This window comes from Neomonachus schauinslandi, chromosome 12 (assembly GCF_002201575.2).
Source record: "Neomonachus schauinslandi chromosome 12, ASM220157v2, whole genome shotgun sequence".
Lineage (NCBI taxonomy): Eukaryota > Metazoa > Chordata > Mammalia > Carnivora > Phocidae > Neomonachus > Neomonachus schauinslandi.
This window is the reverse complement of record NC_058414.1, coordinates 78,692,341-78,715,761: the sequence shown is the minus strand read 5'-3', so window position 1 is coordinate 78,715,761 and position 23,421 is coordinate 78,692,341. Positions and strand designations below refer to the sequence as shown.

The 23,421-nt window shown below is 34.4% G+C and overlaps 1 protein-coding gene across 1 annotated transcript in view; it reads left to right on the top strand.

The window, feature by feature from the left end:
• WASL (WASP like actin nucleation promoting factor) overlaps positions 1–23,421 on the top strand; it is a 67,234-nt gene that overhangs the window by 25,867 nt on the left and 17,946 nt on the right. The window contains 4 exon segments of the mRNA XM_021699287.2: positions 10,352–10,486; positions 12,615–12,701; positions 14,119–14,215; positions 17,520–17,543. Of these exon segments, the coding sequence (XP_021554962.1) occupies positions 10,352–10,486; positions 12,615–12,701; positions 14,119–14,215; positions 17,520–17,543 (343 nt within the window).

Sequence of the window (23,421 nt, the reverse complement as noted above, 5' to 3'; positions counted from 1 at the left end):
CTGTATACCATGTGATAGAGGAGAATAAGACCACACATGCATTTCTTTTGCAATTAGAAACAAATTATTTCCTCCATCATTTTGTTCACGTTCTGCACTGTTCAGACCACATGTAAATATTATCTGTTTCATTTTACCAGACTGATAAGGAATCCATAAATCAGGTCAGATGAAGAATAATCAAAATAAATTCCTGCTGAAAAAGAGATGACCTGAGAAGTAGGGTTGTTGGAACACATACATCTTCATGGAAGTGAAAATGTTATTACCATTACACAGATATAAGTATGCTGCAATTAGTGGGGAACAGTGTACATTTCCAGTTTTATAGCATCATAGCTACAGTAACTAGCCCTGTGCCTATCATATAGCACATGTTCAACAGATATTTAAATGAATGATTAAAAATTAAATACCTATGAGTGGGAATTGCCAGGAAAACAGGATTAGATTCAGTATTAATTTTCTGAGTTGCTCAACAATAGGAGTTTTTCCCCTCAAGTTGTGAACTCTTCATTACAGCAAGCATTCAAGCAAATGTTATTTAATTATCTATTAAGAATGTTATATGAAGGATTTTTACTTTGGATAGAAGGTTGACTATAAAAGACTTATAGCCCATCCACATACACACATATGTACCCACTGGCTTTTCATACTTTTTTTATTGAGTGGTTTTTTGAAGTTGCTTGGCCACAGTTTTCTTATGTGGGCAAGGTCATTGTATGTTAAAAAGTTACTACATTAAGTTTAGTTAGGCAAAAGGAATATATTGACTTAGATAATTCATTTTTTTTTTAGATACAAAGTTCTGTTGCTGCAACTGATGCATCATTTTCTTACTCCCAGTAAGGCTGACCCAGGTTTTGTGGCCTGAAACATAGACAATTTGGAGGGATTCTCTTCAAAAAAAGAATCCAAAATTAATATAAAAATGAATAGTTATATAGTATGAGAAAAGATCACAACAAAAAAATACCATAAGCATCACAAAATCCAGAATAATAGCTTATTACTTATTATTATAACTTATTGCTATTATTATTAATTGACTGATACACCTTGATACTTTTTTCCTATCTAATTTAGCTACATATTCACTGAACACCTCTTTACATGACAACAATTTTATATTTTTTTTAGAGAGAACCTTTCTGTTTATACATGGCTTGGCAAACTATAGCCTGCATACTAAATCCAGCCTTCTTGTGTTTGTAAATAAAGTTTTATTGGAACATATGCATCTCCAAATTATCTATGGCTGCTCTTGTACACATGTAGCAGCAGAGGTAAAAGAGACCAAATAGCCAGCGAAGCCTAAAATATTAACTGTCTGGCACTTTACAGAAGAAGACTCCTGCTCTAGTATGTTTGATCAAAATGTTGATAGTTGTGAAGCTGAAAGAAATTTCCTGAAACCAGTTACTGGTAATAATACATCTTTAATTTCCTTCAGTTTGTTTAGAGGGTGCTTCTTACCTGGGGAAAACTCCAGCCCTTTGATCTCAGTTGGCTGAACCACTTCCCCATCGCCATCCCCACTTTGTGAAGTTTGGTCTTAGTATGCCACCCCCAGCAGGGAGCTAGACAGCAGTCATTCAGACCTTTTCCTTGGGGTTAAAGATTGGGTCTGGATGCATTTTGTGGTCCAAGAGGGGACAGGTTATTTGCTGGGGCTGGGCAGATGTTGAGATAGTACAGCCTTGATGGAAGTACCAGGATAACCTTCAAGGATAGCTAGAGAAGAGTCCCTAAGCGTGAGGCTGGGGTTGCTGCTACCTCACGTGATCCCCAAAGGAGAATGAGCCAAACCTTGTAAGGGGCCCTTCCAAGTAAAGGTAAAGCTTAAAGCTTCCAAGTAAAGCTTAAACTAATAGACTTCATGGTAAATCTACCTATGACCCCAGGACGTATAACTTACATCTGTTTGAAGTTTTTTTTTTTTTCATAAAGATCCTTTCTTCTCATGCACTAGCAACCCTTTGTTTTCCACCACCACTAACCCCCCGCCACACTCCCCCAAAATAAGGTAAACCAAATGGGATTAGTAGATGAATAAAATTATATTAAAGATACACAGTTCTTTGAGAATCATTTAGATGGGATAGGGCAAAAATATAACAAATTAGGAACTGAGATGAATCAGTGAGTAGTGTATGGTAAATATAAAATGAGCATCTGATTGTGAAGTTCATCCAGAGCTGACCAAGATGACCTTTGGCAAATAAATTGACCTCTTCTGTAAAATGAGGGGTTTGGATTATACTCTGGATAAATTTATGGTGAAGTGGTATTAGGTTCAGGAACACTGAAATCCTGTCAGTGACCAAACTACCTGCCTTTCCACCTTCTCTTCCCAAACTGTTATTTGCACAGGAAAGTGGTAGAATAAAAAATATATTTTTATAATGAATAGGTATATTTTATAATAAAAATGTATAATTATAAATATATATACTTATGTTTTATACACATAAAATATATGTACCATTTTATAAATATGTAATGCATATTTTATGAAACAACATACTTTATAATATACTTTATATATTTTATAATTTTATAATATATTTTATACACTTATACACATATTGTTAACCAGGGCTTGGGTCTCAACTGGTAAATGTTAACCTTCGGTCAGCTGAGGTGGTAATCCTAGGGAACCTCCTTCCTACCTCTACCTTCATTCCCTGAAAATTGAAACCCACACTTCAGGTTTTACCATAGGTTTTACTGACCTTGTAAGAGAGAGGCAGACAAAGGGAAGAGGAGACAGAAGAGGAAGGAAGAAAAACTCCTTGCAGCAGGTCCGCTTATCCTGCAGGGAAGGGAGAGGCAGAGGAGAGCAAGCCAACACCTGTTTGCTGCTCTTTTAACACAGTGTCCTCACCTATTCGCAAGCATAACCCAGTCTGTAATGAGATCAGTATTACTCTCACCTTTATCTATATATGGTTATCCTTCAAGTAGAAAATTAAGAGTACAGTAAAACTTGCCATTTGTGGTTTTAGCATCTATAATTTTGATTGTAGGTAATGCTAAAGGTCTTTGCCATATAATTTATAATTTTTTGATGTATGAATTTAAATCACAGGCACCATATGAGATTGATGTGTGTCTATGAGTGGTTTAGTAAGTGAGCCTAGTCTCTTGTTCAGTACATACTTTTTAGTAAGCCTTTTGGATATAAAGTGCATTTTAAAAATGATTCCAAAAAAGAAAATGCATTGATAGTGAGAGTGAGCTCTAGAACTTTATGATTTGTAGATAAAAAATTTTGGTGACTTCACTGGTAATTTTAAACACAAGTTCAATATAAATGAATGGGAGAAAGGAGCTAGCACCATCTATTATATTAAAAAATAATCTCCTACATATTGCTGCAAACAAACCACCTAAAAATGTTGGACTTAAAGCAGCATCGGTTTATTTTTTATGATTCTGTGGATTGGTGGAGTGGTTACTTTGTCACCTGTGCTCACTCATGCAGTGACATTCAGCTGGCAGGTCTGATTGGAACTGGACTCAGCAAAGTCAAGTAATATGATGGGGGCCTTGCTCTCCATATGCTCTTTCACCCCAAGATTTTAGGGCAGCAGTTCCAAGAGGGCAAGCCACATTGTACAAGTATTTTTCAAGCTTCTTATATCTGCAGAGGTCCTGTTGGTCAAAGCAAGTTATATGGACAAACCCAGGGTCAGTGGGGGAGGAGAGTATACCAGAACTGGTATACTAAGGGGCATCAAAAGCCATTATAGGAATAATAAACCACTGTACCACATCTCCAGACAAGGTTTTCCAAACTACACGTGGCTGTTTATCTCTCTAAACCACAGAGGTGAGCTATTTTTTTATGTTACTTTAATATGAAGTCTGTAGCTTCATTCCATGCCACTGTTCTGTTTCTCAGCTCCTCAAACTCCCTTAGCATTTTCCCATGGTAGGGTCTTTGTTGATATGTCTGCATAGAACGTTGTTTCCACTCCCTCTTCCCTTCACCCCTTTGCTCACCTGACTCAGTTTCATCCTTTAGGTAAATTGTTACTTTTGGGAAGTCTTCCCATGCTGGGTAGGTTTTACATTTTTCCTGCGTACTGAATTTTTCCTTCATAGCGTTTGTAATATTTATTAATGTCTGTGTGCCCGTTAGAACCCGTTTCATGAGGACCATGCCTGTGTAATAAATTTTTTTACTTGACCTCACTTTCATTCCCACCCACCCCCATTTATCACAGTTCCATGCATGCAATAGGTACTCAGTAAACATTTGGTAAATGAGTATACCTAACATGGTTGTTTTCTTAAACAGCTCCTAAGGCCTAAAAGACTATTTCTGCTTGATCCACAAGACAGCAGCTGTTCTCACGTGGCTCCATTTTTTTTCCACTGTTGAGATTCTGTTACTTACTGCTTTCGTCCTCTTCTTCTTCTAGTCCTCCAACTTTGCTTTTTTAAAAATTACTGTTTCTTGTGGAGTCTTCTATCTTTGATGTATTCTTTTTTTTTAATTTCTTCCTTTTTCTGTTGTTTTTTCTTTCTTTTTCTGGTTCACACTGTGGAAATTACCAGGTGATGAAATCTCTCCTTTCCAGAGTAAATGATTTGTGTTTTCTTTTTCTGGATAATTTTCATTGGTACTCACCAATCAGGACTCTTGCTTCTGTTTTTTAAATTGCTGGTTTCTGTATTGGGTTTTTTAGGTGACCATGTAACTGAGGTGTTTTTATACTTTAATTATTTAGAAAATGGCTCCTTGAGATCACTGCATAGTTAAAGTAATTATAAGAATTCAGCCAGATTCCTTGTTTAAATAATTTTTAATTTTTATTTGAAGTACAACCAAATTCTTTATTTTTCTTTACTTTTGTGATTCCTCTTATGCTTCATATTAAAATTTCATATTCATGATACGAATGGGACATTTCACATGAATATATCATCAGAGTATTTAGGAACATATTTAAAATAGCTTTATATAGTAAGAAAACTTACGGTGGATTTTCCTGGATTAGTTTTTAGGTACTTGGGTACACACAACACATAAAAGCTGGAGTGTTTTGACTATTAATCTAGGCCATTGCAACCATAGAAAAGACTTACTTATTCAATCATGGGATTTTTTTTTCCACACTCAGTTTATTTTGGATATTAATTGAATATATATCTTTAAAAATTATTTCCTCTAACAACATTGTTTATTTATTGGACTATTAAAATAATAATAGTTGTAGACAATTATTCACTGTTAAGTCCCCTTAGTACTTGTAGGCGATTGGTTGTCAAGCAAGAATCTATAAGACCTAGTATCTTCCAGTCTTTTCCTGTTATTAGCTGATTCTGTAATAAAAGAAACATCTATTTTCCTCATCTAAAATTCTTACTCTGACCTGTTATATAACACGGTTGTTCTGATAATGTGAAAAGAATTTAAACTATAGAAGTGACGTATATTTGTGATTTAAGTCTTAACTCAGGATGAAGTTTCTTTTAACAAAGTTGGTGTCAGTATAGAAGGAATTTGAAGAAGTGGTAGTTTTCTTAGTTTTGGGTCAGTGTGGGTGGTGCTTTATATGTGGACAGGTAGCAGTGGCTCTGAGAAGAGAACCACCTTCCCAAGACTGTCATGGCTGTGGAAGGAGGCTGAGAGTCTTATACTTTTATGAATCATTTGGGCTTTAAAATTTTTTTAATTTCAAAATAATTTCATACTTACAGAAAAGTTGCAAATATAGTGCAAAGAATTCCTGCATATCTTTCATTCAGATTTGTCAAGCATTTATAACATTTTACCAGGGTTTCTTCTATGTATATACACATACATATTATTATTTTCAGAATCACTTGAGAGTAAGTTGCCAATATAATACCCTTTATAATACTTCAAGATGCATATCCTTTTAAAAGTTTTTTTATTTATGTGAGAGAAAAAGAGTGTATGTGAGCGAGCAGAGGGGAGGGGCAGAGGGAGAGAGAAACTTTAGCAGACTCCCCACTGAGCACAGAGCCTGATGCCAGGCTCTGCCAGGCTCCATATCACAATCCTGAGATCAGGACCTGAGCCGAAACCAAGAGTCGGATGCTCAACCAACTCAACTGGGCCACCCAGATATCCCCAAGATCTGGATCCGAAAATCAAGGGCATTATCATAGTATTATTATCAAGATCAGAATATGTAATTTTTAATTTAGCAAATGTTTGCTTACTTCGAGCAAAGTGTAGGTGAAGTGAAAGTGTAGTCTAGAAACTATACTTTCTATACTGTGGTATAGAAACTAGGTGCTTAAGGGAATTAAGCAGTCTACTTAATGGGTAATAAGTCAATAGAAAAAAATATCCTATTTTAGAATAAGGTCTGTGATGTAATAAGATTTACACAAGGTATTCTGTACTCTAGAAATATGGAAAAAAAAAAAAAGAGTCATTTAACATAGCGAATCAGGGAAATCGTTCCTAACAGTGCAGAGTAAGCCTGAGAGGTAAATTGCCCCGTTGAAGGACAGTGGGAAGGATTCACATCCCAGAATTCATCCTTTATCTTATTTCCGCCCTTGACAAAGTTCTGAGGATGAATATGCTATGGCAATAACTTAGTATTGAAATATCAGGAATGCGTAAGGTAAGACAGGTTCTATTTCTACAAAAGTTGATATAGTACTTTTTTCCTTTAATTAACAAATTTTAACCCTAACATTATTGGGCTAATAGATTTCCTTTCCTAAGTACTTGTCCCTCCGTTGTTTTTTAATAATACCTTCTCAGTTATGAAAGACAAGAAGTAATGGAGTTGATTAGCTGTAATTACTTTAAAGGAATGGAAGGAATGTTTTTAAAAACTTAATTAAGACACTGTCAATCTAGAGCCTAAGGGATAGTTACTGTTTTTATATTTCTAGCATTTATATATTAAATTTTATGCGTGTAAGCTATTCTTGCATTCACTGTAATTTTCCTGAATTAATCATTTATATAATGATTAATTTATATAAAATTTATATAATTTTCAGACTTTGCTAGTTTAAGATAAAAGGGAGTGAAAGGGGCATACTTAGACTGATAATACGATTGTAGCAAAATTTTGAAAATCCAGTTACTGAAAATAGCTTATGATTAGGTGGTTTCTTCAGTATTAAAATTTTATAAATTGTTTTAGAATGAGGTTTATAGTACCAACCACGTTTATGTGGAATGTTACTGAACTGTTTCACAGGTCTTTATTTCTTAAGCAGATGTTTTAAGAATTTTATATAAATGTTTAAATGTGGATTTTTAGTTTTTTGTTACTTTTTCTTAAGTTCACATATACATTCAGTGTTGTACATGTTAATATTTGGTCATTTGGCAAGGGAATTTCCATAATGGAATTTCAGACTCTATTTGATAATACGTTGTTTCTTTCGCAAGCTGTTACTTCTTGTTTTTTGGTTAAAAAAAAAAAGTAAAGGATTTTTTTTTTTTTTAAAGGTTTATTTATTTGAGAGAGAGTGTGCGCACGTGCTCGCGTGAGGTAGGAGAGGGGTAGGGGGAGTGGGAGACCAGCAGACTCCCTGCAGAGTGGGGAGCAGACACGGGGCTCTCTCAGATGATCCCTGAGATCATGACCTGAGCTGAAATCCAGAGTTGGACGCCCAACCAACTGAGCCACCCAGGTGCCCCTAAAAGGATTTTTTGATGTTTTTTTTTCTTGGTATCTATTTTCCTTGTTGTTTCTCTTTTTAGAAGTGAATGCATTTGACAGCATCATACTAAAAGAGCTCTAATTTGTATGAATTTGACTTAGAATGAATTTACTCATCTGATTTTGAATCCTTCAGCCTGGTCTTTAATACCTTTGGATAATATATGCAAAATCCTTCTTCTTTTTTTTTTTTTTTTTTAAGTTTTTAGTGTTAGGAGTTTGGGGTCAGGGAGCCCAAGTAGATGATGATATGTATTACAATTGCAGAAGAACAAAGTATGTTTTGAGCAGGTCAAAGGCATACTCAACTTTCTTCAGTGTCCTTTTTTAAGCCCAGTATCTTAGTATATACATTTTTTTATGTTTCTAAGCTATCTTCATAATTTTTTCAGTGGCTCTTGTGGAAATTTTCCTGCTGCTTTGTGTCCTATTCATGATTCTGAAATTCAGAGATGAGTTTGGTCTACAAAACTTAAAAACATAACATGGAGTAGTGTTACTTAGGAAAGTCTTTATATATTTTGGTCCCCAAAAGTACACTGATCTTACACTTTTGACTTTATTACTATAAAAGACCTGCATATGTATGTGTGTGTGTGTATATTAGCTCTTTGGAATCCTCTTATCAAAGGAAGGCATTCCCTAGCCATAGTTAAGTAACCCAAAACAGCTTTATCTCTAAATCTTAATGTAGTCTATTTTCTTTAACAATGCCCAGTATTCACTGAACTGATGTACTGTTCTTTTTTTTTTATGTACTGTTCTTACTTAAATCATTCGTCACTTCTGGTTATTTAAATTCCTTTTATTTAAAAAAACCCATAACTAATTATTTATATAGATATTTTGTTTCATATTTATATTACAAATAATAAATTTTTGTTGTATTTTAAATTATTTCGTTGGTTTCTAGTTTTGGAGTGAAATCACTAGATTTAGACCAGAAAACATGATTATTATTTTCAAAGGATTTTTAAGTGCTGTGTATCACTCTTACAGAAACTAAAATCGAATAGTTACGTCCGGGATTATAATATAAAAAAAACTTTAATTTAGAATTAAACTAAAGTTTCCATTTTTTCATGATGCTGCCCTGAGGGAGGTGGCAACATGGTAAAACTTAATGTGCTGTGTTCCTTGCTTGTAACAATTAGCTTTTCTCTTACACATCTAAAAGGGTACTAGTTAGGTATATCCTAGAGAAAATTAGTACAATAATAACTCAAATAATTCTTCATCTGTTCAGTATAGCTCTCATGTATAGCTCTCAAGCATGGCCAAGTGCAAGTCACTTAATGTCTTTTTTCCCTTAGTTTTGCCATCCTTAAAAAAGGTGATATTAGAGGGGCACTGGGTGGCTCAGTGTCTGCCTTCGGCTCAGGTCATGATCCCGGGATCCTGGGATCAAGCCCGCATTTTGCTCCCTGCTCAGTGGGGAGCCTGCTTCTCCCTCTCCCTCTGCCTGCCGCTCCCCCTGCTTGTGCTCTCTCTCTGTCTCTCTTTCTGTCTCTCTGTCCAATAAATAAAATCTTAAAAAAAAATAATAAAAAGGTGATATTAGAATCTATCTTCCAGGATGATGGTATGTTCAGAGTGCCCAGCCCTATAATTTGTACCTTCAAATCTTGCCTCAGGTTTGATTTAGTACCGTACTGAAGTAGTTAACTGCTATATGGACATCAGCCTTTACTAACACTACTACCTCATTACTTAAATGTTCACTGTATTGGAAAATGGTATAGTAGTCCTCCCTTATCCACGGTTTTGCTCTCTACAATTTCAGTTACCCATGATCAGTCAGCTGCAGTTTGGAAGCAGATGGTCCTCCTTCTGACGTATTGTCAGAAGGTCAGTAGTAGCCTAACGCTACATCGTAATGCCTACGGCATTCACCTCACTTCATCTGCTCACATAGGCATTTTATCATCTCACATCATCACAAGAAGAAGGATGAGTATAGTATGATAAGATATTTTGAGAGAGATCCCAGATTTGCATAACTTTTGTTACAATAGTTGTAATAGTTCTATTTTACTTTTCATTATTGTTTTTAATCTCTTACTATGCCTAATTTATAAATTAAACTTCATCATAGATATGTAGGAAAAAACATAGTATATATGGGATTTGTACTATCTGCAGTTTCAGGCATCCACTGGGGGGGGTCTTGGAATGTATGCCCCATGGATAAAGGGGGACTACTGTATATTACAGGGAGTAAGAATATAGGATCTGAAGTCACAGATTGTCTTCTTTGGAACTCTGCCACTTTGCTGTGTGATTTGAGGCAAATTATTTATCCCTTTAACCTTGGGTTTGCAAGCATAAAATGAGATTATAATAGTAATAAATTTAAATGGAGTTGAGTTTAAAGTGCTTAACATGATTTTTGACACATTCTAAGCATCAGTAAATGTTTGCTTTCCATAGTTATTTTTAGTGTAGATATTGTGTTATTTACTACTGCATAAGAAATTACTTCAAAAAGTAATGGCTTAAAGTGACAATAAATGTTTATTATCTCCTTGTTTCTGTGGGACAGGAAATCAGGAGCAGCATAGCTGGGTGGTTCCGGTTGCATGTCTCTCATGAGGTTGCAGTGAAGATGTCAGCAGGGGCTGTGGTCATCTGAATGTTATTTTGAACGTAATGGCTATAAATTTTATATTTTCCAGACTATGTCTTCAGCAGTGGTACAGTTATATGCAGCAGATCGTAACTGTATGTGGTCAAAGAAGTGCAGCGGTGTCGCTTGTCTTGTTAAGGACAATCCACAGAGATCTTATTTTTTAAGAATATTTGATATTAAGGTGAGTTTTGTTTCCACTTTAAACTGTAGGTGAATAGGTTTTTTAACCTCAGTTATAATTTTTATATATATTTATATATATTGTTATATATATAATTTTTGTTCATCCTGTATGTATTGTTAAATTATACTTAATATTAGAAGAGTGAAGCTTGGTTTTAGATAATGAAGCATGGGCATTGCAACCAAATAGGAATAGGTTGTAAGCCAGAACATGAATAGTTCCCTATTTTATCTTTCCACAGCCACCACATATTAAAGGACTTTTTTGTTTTTGTTTTTAATACCTTTACATCGTGGGCTTTCCTTATATTTTCTCTTTTTCTAATGGTACTCTTTCATTCCATTTTGTCCATTACAGAGTAGCATATATAGTCCTTTCAGGGAACTATAGAAGTATATTTTAGTTTAGTATGTACTGTTAGTTACTTCATCCTAGGTTTAAAGCATGATACAGTATCTATAATAATGTGTTTGCTACCCATTTTTCCTTATGTTGTCTCAACATAGGTATGTTCAGATTTTCGCAGCTTTGTACCTCTCACATTCAAACACAAATCCATATTGTCCTAGATTCAATGCCCATTCTCAGGTATTCACCCTCTTACAGTTACTGTAGAAGTAATTACCTTTGTGCAGAGATGAAGCCTCCATTTATCTTTTAAAACCTTTTCTATAGGGGACGCCTAGTTGGCTCAGTTGGTTAAGTGTCTGTCTTCAGCTCAGGTCATGATCCCAGAGTCCTGGGATCGAGTCCCACATTGGGCTCCCTGCTCAGCGGGGAGCCTGCTTCTCCCTCTGCCTGCCTCACTCTTTCTCTCTCTAGCAAATAAATAAATTTAAAAAAAACAAAACCTTTTCTATAGGTAGGCTTTTGTAATATTTATATGATATGGCGATAAGTATAATGGAATAATTACCAAAAATAAACTGACTGTGAACTCTCCTGGATGATGCTTAAGGATAGATAGATTGTAGTCAAACTGTTTTACTTCTCTGGGCCTTGGCTTATTTATTTGTAAAATGGGAGAACCATCTGGTTCTAATGCAAAGTGTTTCCCTGAGATTAAATAAGATTTAAGTTACTGTACTTTGTAACTGTGCTTCTTAACATCCGCTTCTCCATCCCCCAGGACAGCTGAGAGACATGGCATATTCCTGTAGTGGGCGCTCACTATGGCAGTGATTCTAGGCGATAGGGAACACATGCATGTTTCGAAAAAAACTGTTTAGTTTTTATGACATATTTCTCAACACCAGTGAGAAGCACTGTTTAGAAATCAAGTGTGCATATAACTCCACTGAGAAGAAAGGAATTGCATTATATGTGCATACAGTGTTTTCTGAATATCTTTAAGTCATGGTCTAGGTAGAACTTTGATTTCGGAATAGGACAATACTTATATTTCTCTAACCACTTATTTCTAATTATAGATAACCAATGCTGAATACTTGCAGTTAGCCACCTTTGGTATTAGGTTAATTATATTTCTTCTACTGCAGCCATAGATATGACAATCCAGTCATCCATGGTTCTCTTAACTATACTCTAACCTCGGTGCACTTTAATCATCAGTCTTTTTCTGCACATGATCAACACTAACTGCTTTTACCAGTATTTAATTAGAGGGTCACTGTGTATAAGTTAGGAATTCAAAAATTGTTAATGAACAATACAGAGAAGGTATATTTGACCCTCCCAGAATCTACAGAATTGAGGAAGAGAGCATGAACTGTTCTGTAATATTTGATAGCACACAGTCTATTGCTGATGGAACTATGCATTGATAATCAGTGAATGTACAACAGTATTCTAGTCCTTCTATCTAACATTGATGATCTAGTAATTGTTCTAGTTTTGTATTTGAGTAACTATATTTGGGAATACAAGGCTAATGAGACTGTGTCTTAGCATACTGAATTAAACTCATTTGCTATGTAGTTTTTTGAAAGAAACATCCAGAATTTACTCTTTTGTTAAGAAATTACTGATTAAATTATGTTATTTATGTTTTACACACGTGTGTTTTCTGTGCATGTAAAAGCTAATTCCCTGAATATGAGTCATCTATTTTGTTTTATTCCTAGAGATTATCTTTTTGGTAACTCTTATTTTAACGTTTTTCTAGGATGGGAAACTATTGTGGGAACAAGAGCTATACAATAACTTTGTATATAATAGTCCTAGAGGATATTTTCATACCTTTGCTGGAGATGTAAGTCATATTTTTTTTTATTGCCCTGTTTAATGTAAATGTTTTTATATTTGTCTGTGGAAAGCATTGATGAGCTTTCCGTGTAAACATTGTATAAAGTAAAAAGAATTATTTTACTTTTAAAAGCTTCTTCATAGATAGTATAGCTAAATAGGAAGAAATGGCTAAGATTTTTTTTTTAATTTTTATTATTTTTTTAACATTTTATTTATTTATTTATTTGACAGAGAGAGACAGCGAGAGAGGGAACACAAGCAGGGGGAGTGGAAGAGGGAGAAGCAGGCTTCCTGCTGAGCAGGGAGACTGATTTGGGCTTGATCCCAGGACCCTGGGATCATGACCTGAGCCGAAGGCAGATGCTTAACGACTGAGCCACCCAGGTGCCCCAGAAATGTCTAAGATTTTAAAGGGCCAAAAAAAAAAAAAAAGATTCCAAAGAGTACTGTAAATATAATTTGCTATGTAGAAAAGAAATTTGGTTTTTTGTCATCTTTGTCTTTGGATAGATAGCTTAATCTTTCCAGTATTTAGTTTTCTTATGTATAAAAATGAAGTCTTAATTGCCCACTAATCCATGGTATCTTTTAAATATTGAATGTTATATTGCCATTCAAATTATTTTGTGAAAGAATAGTTCATGGCCTAGAAGAGTGCAAAAATACAATAAATGTGTATAAGGGGAGAATAGAATTTTAAAAATTTATTGCATAAACTTGAGGAAGATGTTAGAAGCATTTCCATACTGTATGCTCACAGGGATTGTCTAACTAGGTTATAGGCGATTTTAATTTTCTTTATTTTCATATTTGTATTTCCTAAGTTTTGTATAATGAGAAAAAAGTTTAGATTAGATGATATATCTTTTCAAAAAGTATTTTCTTCTCTAGCTGTTATTTTTCACATTTTTCTTAATAAAATATAAATATATGTACATATATAAAAGTGTGCATAAAATGCCATAATCGATGTCAGTGTGTTTCCACATCTTTAATAATTTATCTGAATTAAGGTTATAATTTAAATAATACATACAACCTAGTGAAGATAGAGCTGACCTGCATTTGACCAACTTTTCCGGTGTTTGCCTTTTCTGAAATCCAAATTATTTTGTAGAGTTCTATTGAAAGATCAAATTCAATTTGCTATTTTTGTTGTTGTTGAAGATGGAATATTCCATTTAATATTTGAATGTCTACTACTACTACTTTTCTAATAGTAGTCTTTTACTTTGCCTTCTCCATGCTTTCAGTATTCTTAAGTTATTCAGATAAAATTAAAACTAAGCTAAACTAAGCTCTTGTCTGCTAGTAAACTCAGCTTTCCTTCTTTAGAAATGTACTTTGTTATCAACTTTTTTATTAAATAAAGCTAGACTCATGTTTTTTGTTGTTTACCTTTTTTAATAAAAATATTTCAGACTTGTCAAGTTGCTCTTAATTTTGCCAATGAAGAAGAAGCAAAAAAATTCCGAAAAGCAGTTACAGACTTGTTGGGCCGGCGACAAAGGAAATCTGGTAAACTTTTTTTTTTTTAATTCTTTTAAACAGGAGCTGGCAAACTATGGCTCATGGGACCAATCTGGCCCACACCTGTTTTTATAAATAAAGTATTAGCGAGACACAGCTACGCTCATTGGTTTCCATTTTGTCTGTATAATACATCTAATGGCTGCTTTTGTGCCACAATAGTTGGGTAGTAACAACAAAGACTATGGCACACAAAGCCTAAAATATTTATTCTCTGGCCCCTTACAAAAGAAAAAAAAAATGCACTAATCCTTAAGAGAAATATTTTTATTAAGAACTAATTTTTCTCAAATTTACTGAAGAACTCATTCTGATAACCTTTTTTGTTGATAACATTCCATGTATACTGACTCTTAAACTTGCATTTTTATGGCATTGTTCTTAACTTACATTCTTAGAATATTTAATACTTTGTCAACAAAGACTTTTTAGGTAAGCCTAGAAGCAAATAAGCGAAATTGCAAACAAAATCTGTTAACATTGTTTTGTCTCTGTTTTGTCCCTAATGTTGTCTATTATAAAACCATAAGGAATGTAGTTTAATGCATGAGACTGTAATACATATAAAATAGAGAATGATGCAGTCTAGTATAGAATTTTAAATTTATTGATATAGAAATATTTGACAACAGTGTACTAGGCCTTTCTGTCATCAGGTGGGAGAAGGGTGATTAGGAAAGGTGAACCTCTCTAAAATCATCATCTTAAGAAGATGAGTTTTAGGAGAAAGGACGTATGGGAGTTGCGATCACCAAGTAGATCCCCTTCAAACTAGCTATGCCGTACACTCCTTGGAAAGTTTTTCTGTACATCTGGGGGTACATGTTACCACAGTTTTGAAGATCACTGTATTCCAGGAACTAAGCCTTGAAAAAATAAGACATTGGATCCAGAAAACAGAAATGTAAAATCATGTATTCCATTTTGTACATCTTTATTGTTATTTTAATGGGTTTTCAAGAGGGAGGTGAGATAAAAAATGAAAATAAAATGAACTAAGTTTTGCCTCACAATTGCCTTATTATACCTCAACTGTAATGAGTAAACAGAATTATCAGGGACCTGTTTTTTGTTACTTCTTTTTGGGACCAAGGACATGAATTACTTGATTCCATGCTAGGAAAGGATTTAAAGGTATAGAATAATTTATGGTTCAGTGCTCTACTTCAGTGACATAGTCAGGTCCTAGGCCAGGGGCTCTGTGGGGCTCCTTATAGTCAAAATATGTGACATTTCCAAATCAAAACAAGTAAAAAATATTTCTTAAAATATAGACTAATTGACTTTGAAATAGGAAGGTCACTTAAAGGTGTCTTTCAGCTGGTACAGGAATTTTGTTTTATGTAGTTCCTAAACTTTTAAGCATGGTGTTTCAGAAGCAGAAAGATCAGGGAGGCCGCTGATTGATCATTGGGTAGTGCTTCATGCTAAGTCAAACTCCAGCCTCCCCTCTCTTTCTTAGATGCATGGAGTCTGACTTTTGGAGCAACAAAGAATTAGTCTGTTTTCTTTTCCTCCCAGTAGCTATTTAATACTGGAAGCCATCTATCATGTTCTCATGCCTTTACTTCTTTAGTTTAACCAGTTTCAATTTCTTACTCCTCACATGATGTAGTTTCTAGACGCATCATCCCGAATACTGTGCTCTGAATCCACTATAGATTTTTATGTCTTCTTCAGATGGTCCAGATTTGAAGAAATGATCCAGCTTCAAATAATGTGGTCATATTTGAACACAGTACTCCACAAGTAGTTTTACTAGTTGATACTAAAATACCTCTTGATTTGATTAAACACTGTTCTGCAAATGTTTCTAGCAAATACCTCACACCAATAGCTCCCATTCTTCTTTGTTCAACCAAACTCTCAGTTTTTTCATATGAATGGCTCTCAAGCCTGGTTAGTGTCTTATTTGTAAATTACTTTTTAGAACTTATCCTCTGAACTTTATATTTATCTCAGTATATTTCCATATCTGTGTTATCAGTTTAAGAAGTATTTCCTCTGTGGTTGCAGAGATAACATCACCTGGGAAATGGGAGATTGACATTCATTGACATAGATAGGACTTGCTTATGTCCAGTGTTTCAGAAAGTTACTTCATCAGACCACCAGATGGAGTAATAAATTTGTGTTTCCCATTGCCAGGATTTTTTAACTTGTCCCCCAGTTAAATCCTATTAATTTTAGTTTATGGCTGTTTATAAACTAATTATTATATCCTTATTTATGGGTATTTCTCTTATAATTTTGGGCAATTTTATATTAGAAAATCTGTGGAAATTACATTTGTTTAAAATTCTTCAACCACTTTTGAATTTCTTAAAGCCAAAATGACATCAAACTCGGTATGTAAGAGTCTGAGTGCAAAGGATTGATAGTTCTCCTCGATTTACTCCTTCCTAATCTTCTATAGCTTTTTATTATCATTTTGGTCTGCTTTAGTGATCAGATCTCTCATTACCCTTGCACTTTCATTGAGTCCTGTAGCTTTGAAAACTCTCCATATGCTGATGCCCTCCCAAATTTGTTGACATTTCCCCCAGCCTTCAGACTTGTTTACTTCAACTGGGCATCAGAATAACCTTCAAACTTAACATGTCTGAGCAGAACATTTGAGCCATGTTCCTTAACCCTAGTTAGACCTGTTCCTACTCCTCTCCACATCTTCCCCAACTTGGTAAAAGGCTCTGCTCTGGCTTACCATGGTCTCTCGTAAATCCTATCAGTGTGTCTGTTGTCTCTGCCTTCAAAAACATATCCCGGATCTATTTCTCATCACCTTTGCTGCCTCCCCCATCTAAGCCCCCATCATCTGTCATCTGGACTACCATAACTCCCTCACTAGTCTCCCTGCTGCCACTCAGTGCCCCCTACGATCTCTTTTCCACATAGTAGCCAAAGTTAACTTTTAAAAACATAGATTAGATTATGTCACTGGCCCTACTGAAAACCCTATAATAGCTTCCTATCATATATAGAATACAATCTGTATTCCTTACCATGGCCTGTGGGACCCTATATGATCCAGTCCCTGGGTCTCCTTTTACTCTTCTGTTGGCTCACTTTAGTCCAAGCTTCATGATGTTCCTTCATGCTGTTCCCTCCTTAGGGCCTTTAAATATGTTGTTCCCTCTCTTATTTTATTCAGATGTCAGTTCCTAAGAGAAACCTTTCTTAGCCACTTATACATTGATTTAGGAATAAGACAGAATTTAGGTGAATTAATTTTTTATGTTGATTTTTGTATTGTGTATGTCTAATAATACTATTTTAATTTACTTTCTAACAGAGAAGAGACGAGACCCCCCAAATGGTAAGCTCTTTGATACAAATTATTGATCTAGAAGATTTTGGATGGTTGTTTAATCCTTTTAGAAACATGTATCATACATTAATACTTAATTTTTAATATCTGTGATCAAATACTGTAGTTTATTGTGTCATTTTAAAAATAACAAAGATGAGTCTTAGAAATGTACTATTCTTTGGCTTTTTTATAGGATGAAGGAGGACTATGTTAGGGTGAAGATCACTATTACATCTTCATTCTGTATTGACAATTGATTAAGTTTAGGAACTGTATAATCTTGACTTAATATCTTCCTTAAAGGTAGTAAATTTTGTGTAGCATACTTGTTCATTTCTTACTTTAAGATTTATGTTTTTTTATTTTGAAATATTATTTCATACTGGTAATATGAAACTAGCCTCTGTGAGAATGAGCACTGACTTTAATGGTGTGTTTAGAAGTAATAGTAGCTGTATATTACCCTCCTTAATTTGATGATGAGCACTTGAAGTATTGAGAATTCATTTAAAAAAAACAAAAACATATATACCAGAAAGGTGTACATTCCAAAATAAAGAGGAATTCCAAAATAGAAAGGACAAAGTCCCACATCTTTAGGGCAGAGATTCTCATCCTGGACTCCATAAACCCTCCCTGAAATAGTGTGGTAAATTCTTAAGTGTATATATTTTCTCTGGGGAGAGAGGATGCAGAACTTTCATCGCATTTAAATTGGGTCCCTGACCCTGTGGAGGAAAGGAACCATTGCTCCAGGAACCTTAATTATAATGGAAAATATGGCTTTTTTTTTTTTTTTTTTTAAAGCATCTCACATCCTCTCATTAGAATTTAGATAGCTTATTCCAGGAAACAAACAATATGTGACAGCTATTGGTGATTGTTAGGGTTTGTTTCTCTTAATCAGATATATTTCTGATTTTGTCTAAATTTGTTTTCCTGATATAAAAACATGAACCAAATATTGCTGTATTAAATTTTGGATTATTTACCTTATTATAATTTTTTAAAAAAATGACTACCTTCAGTAAGACTTACCTTGTGCCAAGTATTGTATACTTTGACTTTGTCTTTTAAGTGGAAATTTTAATACTTTTTTATAGGACTGCAGTGGAGATTAAACGAAATAATCAAAGTACTTAGCATAGTATAACTAAATACTGGTTATGATGAAGACAATGACAACAATAATTTTAGCAGCTACTATGTAATGATCATTTACTACCAGCCACGCACTGTCCAGCGGTCTTATGAAATGGCTGCTATTATCCCCATTTTATAGAAGAGCACACAGGGGCAAAGGTGGGTAACTTGCTCAGGGTCACAAAACTAGTAAGTGGTAGAGCAGGATTCAGTCTCAAGCAGTCTAACTCCACAGCCTGGCCCCTTAATCACTATGCTATGTCCATAAGATTTTGAAGGAGAAACTGAGACCTAGACTGGGTAAATAACATGCCTTAACTTACACAGCTGATACGAGGCAGAGGCAAAGGAAGCAGAAGCAGCTGAGTCAGAAGTCCTTCATCTGTGAACTCTTACAGCAGTGTTAGAATTTTTTTCCCTTGTTGCATGCTCAATATTTTAATCCTTTTGAATTTATTCTGCATTCTCTAAGCATGTGTTGAGTACCAGTGGGGAAGGCTTCCTAGAAGTGGCATCTTTGGGAAAAGTAACCTGAGATTTTAAAGTGTAGATGTTGTATAAATAATTAAAGTTAACAATATAAATACTTTATGGAGTTTTCAGTACATATAAAATGTACTTCTGAAGAGGCACCTAATCCGTGAATACACAGAATTTGGATATTCTTTTTTTTTTTTTTAAGATGTTATTTATTTATTAGAGAGCTCTGAGCGGGAGGAGGAGCAGAAGGGGAGGGAGAGAGGGACAAGCCAACTCTGCTGAGATCATGACCTGAGCCCAAACCAAGAGTCTGACACTTAACCGACTGAGCTACCAGGCACCTCATGAATTTGGTGACAGTGGTGTCTTGCAATTTTATTACTCCTAGTAGGAGAGGTACTCATAATAAATAGAGTTTCTTTCTCTGTGATTGCTCTTGGTTTTAAATCTTTACATCTGTAGTTTTAACCCTTCGGCACAGTGATCCCAAACTTCTTTTCATTAAATGAGAGTTTAAAAAAATAGTATCATTAAAAGGCAAAATTATATGGCATGTATTGCCAGCATTTGTATATTTCCTTATAAAATATACATATAATATGGTATTAACATATTACATACACAATAAAGGATGAAATAATTAATAGAAGTTTCCATATTTTTTTTTCCTGCAGTGCAGTCATTTGTCTTGCTCTCCCCACTATGTGGAGACTACTGTTTTGAGGGCAGCATATTACTTTTCTGCATTTGGTACACTACTATCAGGCGCAGTGGACACCTTAACCACCTTGCTGTGTCCACTCAGGTGTTTTGTCTTAAATCCGCATTTGGATTATCAGTTTAGTAGACTTTGTCAAATTGTAACTATTAAAAAGACACTTTATGTAGAAATAACATATATTCCTGAAATGCAATTCAGTGTCTTCCTCACTAACTCCTAATCCATACATCTTTCTTTTTTCTTTATCGGTCAGTCTCACCTTTTAGCTTAGATGCTTTCCAATGATTTGTTCTCAGCTTCATGACTGCTTGACATCAGAGGCCTCTGGGCCACCTGTTTCTCAACTATTTTACCTTGGTGAGAGTTCTCTGCTTTTTATGTAATTAAGGGGAAGACTTTAGTTTGTTCTTTTAGTTCTAAAGATTAACTAGAAATGCTGTTCAGTGAGAATATTAAAAAGCCTTTTCTGTGACAGTTGTCTTTAATCAGAAAATGGTAATTTGTCATTTGACTTTTTTTTTTTTAAAGAAGGGAAACAGCCCCCTCCATTATATATTTACTTAGTATATGTTCTTAGGATGAGTACAATTTCATAAATGGAATAATTTAATTTTTACTAGAAGTGATTTAAGAGTATCTGTATTACCAGATCTTCCATAAACTTTATTAAAAAATGACTCCGTGCCTTACACAGGTTGTCACTTTTGAAACAAATATTTAATTGGGCTTTAGAACACCATTTTAAACTTACTTCCAAACATCTTCAAACTCTAAAGTGAGTGACTATTGTCAACAGAAATAACCAAGTACCTAAATCCCATGATTATGTAGGAGTTTTTTTTTTCTAAATTTTGGAAGTTATATTTATTGAATGATGGACTGTTGAACTATATAAGTTGAGAGAACTAATTGATAAGGAAATGATATATGATAACATTGGTAACGTTAGCATTATCAGTCACCTTATGGTTTGACTTTAGTGTAAAAAGTACAGTAGTAATTAATAGGGTAGTGGACTAGGAACCAAGATAGCAGAGTTCACCTTTGCTTTTGCCACTAATTGTGTGACTTTAGATAGGTCACCTGACCCTTCTCATCCTTAGTTTTCATCTATAAGATGAAAAGTGTAGAAAAACACTCTAATTTCTCAGCTAATACTAATTTTCTGTATTCTGTATAATTTGAATTTTCCTGTATAGACTTAAGTAATGTTTTAACTAGTACTAATGAAATTCATGTGTAATGACGCTAAATAGCTAATTCAAAGGCTTTATAAACTGCGTGGCAGTAACAATATATCCACACCTTCGTTTTGGGTAGAGGGAGGAGGGGAAACAGTCTGACTACAGTAATAGTTAAACTTTGTTATTCATTCCACATACCACTTACATTTTGTTCCTGTCTTCTTTATCCTTAAACTTTCTTCAGAGATGACTGAATTATTTTCTTTAGTGAGTTATGAATCAGGCTTACAAGAATCTTAACTTTATTCAATTTCCCAGAAAAGAATTTATTAGCTTGGATAATTTAAACTATTAAACTTCACTTTACCCCATTCTATTACCATTTAAAACATCCATGGTATAATAATAACTTTTATATAACCTAAAGCAGCATAAAAATATTTTCATCTTTGTTTTTTTCTAAAAACTAGTAATAGTTTTGTTATTTTTTAAATGGTGAATCTGGTTGCTTCTTTATAGTTGCTCTTTGAACACCTATTTCAGGAGGGGTGGTAATGTATAAGGAAAGTGCCTCATTCTGATACTCCTAAATCTGTCTTAAGCTAACTCTTAAATTCTATTAAGTATAAAGATAAGAGAGTAGGTAGTGTTTTGCGGCATCTTACCATGGATGGTGTTGCTGATACTGATTTGTAAAGCTAAATAATAAGAGGGAAGGCAGAAAAGAAAGGAAGAGAAGTAGAAACAGATCAGTAGATAAGCCTTTGAGTATGGCACCAATTTAACCCTCCAACACTTGAGTTCTGGGTATTCTCAATAAGTCCCTTACTTTGTGAAACTATAGTAAACACTGAAATCTGATACCTGAACAAATTTGAAAATCCAGCCTTTACTATTTCATAAGCCTTCTGTATTGCATAACCTTTAACTTTTGATCCAGTCATTTTTATTATTCCTTGACACTGAATCAGCTTATTTTAATGGTCTTATCCATATTATTCACTACCTTCCATCTTTTTCAAATAACAGTTTCTTTATTTCTTGCCGATATGAGCAACTTCCCATGGAATTTTATATGAAAATACAAATAGAACTTTTAGACACTTACATGTAAGTAGACTTTGAATATGGAGGGAAAATAGCTGAATTTTGGTGATATTAAAAATACAAATCTTTCCAAATTGTTTACTTGTCCGATAAGGTGGTAGATGGCTTTTGTAAATTTTATTTTAGCTCTATTTCATCTTGAATAGTAGAGTTGAAAGAGAGAACATGGGTTATATATAATATACCCATTTAGATAAACATTGTTCTTTCATATAACTTTAATGAATAGGCTACATTTGAGGTTTTTAATGCAGTTGAAGAAATACAGTCAAATTCGCATTTAGTTATCAGCTAATACACATTAGCCTGTAATTTCTTGGGATTTCTGTTTTCCATTCTATGATTGTGTCAGGGGTCCTCAAGACCACCCCACAGCTGATTTGCTAGAAGGACTCAACAGGACCAGGCATATAGTGGGATGCTCATGGCAAAGATTTACAACAGTGAAAGGATATAAAACAAAATCAACAAAGGGAAAGACATATGGGGTTAGTCTGAGGGAAACCACATACAACTTTGCCATAGTCTTCTCCCATTGGAGTGGTGGGGAATGCACATAATTCGTCCAGTAATAAGTTGTTACAACACATGGTAAATGTTGTCTAAAAGAGAAACTCATTAGGGACTCAATGCTCAGAGTTTATTGGGGGTTAATCACGTAGTCCTCCTCTTTCTAGCACATACCAAGATACTAGACTCCCAGAAGGAACGCAGGTGTTTAGCATTAAGCACGTGGTTAGCATGAATAGTTGAGGCACAATGGGCCCATCTTATCAGGGAATGATAAAAACCCTCTTGCAATCCCATTTTCCAGATGCCAGCTCAGAGCAAATCTTACAAGCAGCCCTTTCTAAGGATGGCAGTCTCGGGCCTGCTATGTTAACTGTTTCTCTGTGCAATAGTGGTTGCATTTTATCCACCATTTTGAAAGTTGTCATTAATATACTCATCTCAGAGGAATTTTCTAGTAAGAGGTTTTGTCAGAGAATCCTATATTAAAATAGGAACATGTGATGCCATTAGTTAAATTTATAAGGAATTTTTAAATTGAATACATTTCATTTAGACTGTCATGCTTTTAAAGCCAAGGATATTTTTGTGAATTATAAAACAGGTTTTGTATATTATATTTAGTGTCACTACTAAAGGTGCTATTATCAATATCTGAAGATGCTGGAGATTTTCACTATTGATTCTTGTGGAAGATGAGTGTTTTGAGAATTTTTCCATCTCATTTTTGAGCCCTGTA